We start from the raw sequence: 5,496 nt of genomic DNA on the forward strand, positions 1-5,496 counted from the left end.
AGTTAAAAATTATAATTGTCTAAGAATATTAAGTACAAATCAACCTTATAAAGTAATTTATTTAATACCAAAAACTATGAGTTCTGTTTGTAAATGTGATTGCGGGAAATTAAGTTCATCAATGAACGATAACAATTGGAATAGACATATTAACTCATGTAAAGTACGAAAATTTAAAAGAAACTCGCATGATATAAAATCGTTTTTTTCTGGAAACAAGAATAAAAAAAGCAAATTGATTCACCAAATTACTGCTGTAAAAAATAGTAAGTATCTACTTAATTTATTTAAATGTTTTATTTTGTTTTAAAATAAAAATACAGATATATTATAAATATGCATTATTTTAAATAATTTATACTGATCTTAATTATAATATTTAATATGATTAGTTTTTACTTATAAGTTCTGTACTACCAACTTATTGTACTATAACCTACCTATGTGGCTATGTTCTATTAGTTATTACCAGGGTTAGGATATGTATGCAACAGCATGATTTCTTATGCGACTTCTGAATATTGATTTTGTCAATAATGTCCACGAATCACCTCATGATGAGATAAATGGTGTGTTTTTATTTTGCATGTTTTTGCATATTTTAGATAAAATGGATATTATTGCATATATTGAATAAAATTAATATTATTGCATATTTCAATTATATGAATGCAAAAAATGAATGTATTATAGTATATTTCGTATTTAATTCTAGCCCCGCTGATAAAAGTGTTATGTGCACCACAGCATATTATAGTATATTATTATTATACTTATTATTATTATTAATATTGTTAAGTATGTATATGTTAATATGTGGGGACAAATGCTGACATTCGTGTAACAACCAAGCAATTGTAAAATCGTTCTTTCTATATTATAATTTTCAGCGACTCGATAAAATAAATACTTTTAATAAAATTGTTGAATTGAGAATTTCCTCGTGGTGTTTTTTTTCTAAAGTGCGAACTTAAAAAACGTTACTGTAATGCCAACGGACTCTACCGAGTTTACCCGATCTGGCATACAACAAAAGTATAAAACTTGATTTTTTTTATCAAACATAAATTTTATTTTGAATTATTTTATTTTATTTCTCTATTATATTATATTAAGACAAACAACCAACCACTGATGTAATTCAATAAATATTTTTTTTTTTTTTTATAACTATATTTTTGTATTTATCTTATAAAAATTTAAATCTATATTTTTGCATATTTTACAATTTTTTTATTTCATACAAATCCTAGTCCTGATAATTACATTAATTTATCCCACTACTGTTAATTTGGAGTATAGAAAAGTAAAAAAATGCTTATATGTGTAAAAAAAAATATATTAGTTAAAAAAGATTTTTCTGATGATTGATTTTATATATGATTTTATTTTATGTACTTACATTTTTGTACCTACTTATACATTAACAAATGATAATTTGTACATATTACATGCTCACATAGTTTTTTGATAATCAATTACCTTATTGAATATACAACTAGTCTTGAGATAAACTCATGATTGCAAAATAAAGGTATGTGCCTATCCATATTAAACAACTTTTTTTTTAAGTATTTATATACTTAATTGTGAATATGTACCTATATAACTCATAATCGTTTGATGATTAATATCCTTATTGAATATACAACTAGAACTAGCTTTAATTTAATACATATTTTTAGCTATTTTTGATGTGAACAATGATTTAAATAAAGACCAAAGTACTCCAGTTAATAAAGAATCTTTGGTTGAATGTGAAATTCAAAAAGATACTGAGATAAGCTCATGTTTGCAAAATAAAGGTATGTACTTAAATTATTTGTCATTTTTTATGTACCTATTTATATATTTTGAATATTTAGTTTTTTGTACCTTTGCCTATAATAATAAAAATAATAATCTATAAGATAAAGTAATAGTGATGTACGAACAGCGAAATAATATGTTTTTTCCATTTTTTTAAAGGCATAACAAATATTATGTAGGGGGTACCTAACATATCTATTTAGCTAAAAGAAAAAACATAGGTATAATAATTTATAATAATAAGATAAGAAAATACAATTAAATTAAAACTAATAATTAATTTAGTAAGTATTATTTAAATAACACTAAAAAAAAAAAAAAAAAAAAAATGTTTATCAGAAGTAGTAGGTATCTATGGAAACAAATCAAAATGTAATACATTGTAACCTGCAGACATTAAAATTTTAGCAGGGCTATGTGACAAATATTTAGTTTTAAAATTTGACAGATAAAATTTAGGTTTATTTCTGGAGTTGATTGTATTTACCTTAAATTTTAATTCTTCAAGAAGTTCTACACAATAAGTCATCTTATGCAATAATTTGATTAAGAATCTTAAATTTAATGCTATTTTATGTTTTTTAAAGAATCAATTTTAAATAAATTACCAATTGTATTATATCCTAATTCCTGACTGAGGGGTTCTTTTCATATTACAATTATATGACAGATATCATAAAAAATTATTTTGAAGTAAGGAAAGGCATGTATATTGTCTAATATTGTCAGTGTGCCATAACCTAACCATATTAATGTAGCATATTTTATTTGAGATCTAACTAATGAGAAATATAGTTTTTGATGCTGAGCTATCGTAGAAACATATACATATGGGCTTTAAAAGACCTAATTTCATAAATGACTTATTGCAAACATAATCGACATGTTTATTATCAGTTTTATAATAGGTTAATCATTATAATATGTGTATTGTGTTCTTAATATTGATACTTAATTTTATTTGATAGTTCATTAGAATAAAAAAGTTCTAAATAAAATTTATATGTTACCATGAGTCTATTTACTTAGCATAATTTTTGAACTGTCAACTTTTATTTTAGATGATATGGATATGGATATAATTAAAAATGATCCAGCAATTTTTGCTAAAATGTCTATTTTGTCACCGGAAATTAAAGATTACATCTTAAAATTTGGTCCTTGTCAACCGTTACAAGATGATTTACCTAATAAAATATTTCCTTATGAAATTAACAATGAAAAGACAAAAAGAAGTTTTAATGATAAACATTATTACAGAATTTTGTCTGATAAATCAAAATGCCATCGTGATTGGTTGTCTTATTCATTAAGCAGAAATAAAATATTTTGTATTCATTGCATGCTTTTTGGAACCAATTTGCATAGTAATTTAGAAAAATCTTGGACCAAAGAAGGGTTTAATAAATGGAAAAATTGTTCATTTGCTATTCAAAGACATGAATTAACTCCAGATCATGTAACATCATCTTTAAAATGTAAATTACGTCAAAACAATGTGCCAATTTTGCCTTCAATTGAAAATAATAGAAAAACTCAGATAGCAATGAATAGACAAGTTTTATTAGATCTTATAGACATTGTAATATACATGGGACGTCATAACCTGGCATTTCGTGGGCATTATGAGGATTGGTCTTCAAATTCTCGAGGTAATTTTAAGGACTTGGTTATGTTAATGTCTAAAAATTCCGAACCATTAGCGGAACACATAAACTGTATTCAACAAAATGGAAAACGTGAAACATCTTTTATTTCATGGCAAAGACAAAATCAGTTGATTGAAGCTATTGCCGAAGATATTTCATTTCAAATACGATCATTTATTAAAACTGTAAGAATGTTTAGCATATCGATTGATACTACATTTGATGCATCTCGTAATGAACAAATATCATTTATTATACGGTAAATAAATACAATTATTTTAACTAATATGTTTTGTTATGTTATATTAATATGTTTTTTAGATATGCTGATGAAGTGACTGGTGAGGTTCATGAAAGACTATTAGCAGTAAAGGAATCACCTATTACATCTGGAAAAAAATTATATGACATTTTTGTAAATGTAATGGAAGCTGAAAATTTGAATTGGAAAGAAGAGCTGGTTGGTCAGTCATATGATGGAGCTAGTAACATGCGTGGTAACTATAATGGCCTCCAAGCTCATATTAAAGAAGAAAGCCCACAAGCATTATTTGTGTGGTGTCACTCCCATCGTTTGGCTTTGGTAGTAAAACAAGCAGTATCATGCAACTCCAACGCAGTTGATTTATTTGGCAATTTAGAAACTCTCTATATTTTTCTTTGGTGTTCAAAAAAAAGAGCAGCGATTTTCAGAGAAATTCAAATTGAATGTGGTAATATGGAAGGTAAAAATAATCCATTGCATGCTGTTAAGAGAGTAAGTACAACACGTTGGAGTTCTCATGCGGCAGCATTACATGTAGTTTTAAAATTCCACAATGCAGTTTTAAAAACATTAAATAAAATTAAAGATTCTGAAGGATCTGCTGATGTAGTAGTTGGTGCGAGTTGTAGTGGTTTGATATCATATCTTACATCCCAACGTTTTCTTCTAACAGCATTATTATTCAAAACTATATTTCAAATACTTGAACCTGTCACCCGCCAATTGCAGTCCCAAGATATGGATATGCTTATGGCCACAAATATTTTAAATAATGTGATTCATCAAATCAAAGAACTTAGAAATGATGATTCGTTTAAAAGATTACTAAAAAGGACTGATGAGTTTGCTGAAAATAGTATTGTTGACTTTTTACCTCTTGTATCTAGTCGACCCAAACGTGTTCCAAGAAAATCAGGTGTATATAATTTTCATAATAAATATCAATTATTAATAAAATTTATTAAGAAAGTATGATTGTTCTTAATTTCAAAATGTAATATTAATTTCAGGTGAACATTGTCAGGATGAAATTATATCATGTCCCATGAAAAAATTTAGAATTGATACATACAATGTCATAATGGATATTCTTTTAGCAGAGTTAAGTGGACGTTTTGAAAGCACCAATATAGGACCTCTAAAAGACTTATCCCTTCTTTCATTTAGACGTATTCGAGAAGTTCAAAATAATCCACACATTGTACCTTGTGATGCCTTTGACGCTTTGTGTATCATGTACTCACAAATCGATAAAAACTCATTATTGACAGAATATATTGAATTTTGTAAAAATTTTACTGAAATAGAAAACAGTATTTTACTTCCTAAGTATCTTAACAACAATTTAATAGTTGAAGATTATGAAGATTCACTAGAGTTAAACGCATATAGTTATGATAGTGCGGAAGAAGATTCTGCAAAAGTTGTTTATCATAACATAGCAAGTACGAGGGAATTATTTAAACTATTTTGTTTGGCTAAATTAGCTAATATTTTTCCAAATTTATATTTAGTTTTAAAATTATCTATCACATTACCTGTAACAAGCTGTAGCGTAGAGCGAACGTTTTCTAAATTAAAACTTATAAAAACAAAGTTAAGAACAACTATGTCACAAGATCGTCTCGATAGTTTAATGAAAATATCATGTGAGCAAGATATATTTATTAATAATGAAAATGTAATTTTGTTATTTGCAGCTAAAAGTAGTGTTCTAACTAAATGTTTGATTTATTAATAAATATTTAATACTTATAATAATATTGTTACGAA

At 25.9% G+C, this 5,496-nt stretch overlaps 1 protein-coding gene across 1 annotated transcript; it reads left to right on the forward strand.

Moving 5' to 3' along the window:
- Nucleotides 1-5,496, forward strand: LOC112685674 (zinc finger MYM-type protein 1-like). Its single transcript, XM_025557611.1, has 5 exons — nt 1-266; nt 1,686-1,805; nt 2,871-3,717; nt 3,780-4,639; nt 4,734-5,496. The coding sequence occupies exons 1-5, from the start codon at nt 77-79 to the stop codon at nt 5,459-5,461; spliced, it is 2,745 nt and encodes a 914-aa protein (XP_025413396.1). The 5' UTR covers nt 1-76; the 3' UTR covers nt 5,462-5,496.

The sequence above is a fragment of the Sipha flava genome, unplaced genomic scaffold (genome assembly GCF_003268045.1).
Source record: "Sipha flava isolate LNK unplaced genomic scaffold, YSA_version1 286_pilon_pilon, whole genome shotgun sequence".
Lineage (NCBI taxonomy): Eukaryota > Metazoa > Arthropoda > Insecta > Hemiptera > Aphididae > Sipha > Sipha flava.

What these genes read in the sequence shown, in the direction of transcription:
- LOC112685674 (XM_025557611.1), top strand. Translation starts at nt 77, where the DNA reads ATGAGTTCTGTTTGTAAATGTGATTGCGGGAAATTAAGTTCATCAATG. An exon ending in AATTACTGCTGTAAAAAATA is followed by an intron (nt 267 to 1,685) that starts GTAAGTATCTAC and finishes ACATATTTTTAG; the next exon opens with CTATTTTTGATGTGAACAAT. An exon ending in CTCATGTTTGCAAAATAAAG is followed by an intron (nt 1,806 to 2,870) that starts GTATGTACTTAA and finishes CTTTTATTTTAG; the next exon opens with ATGATATGGATATGGATATA.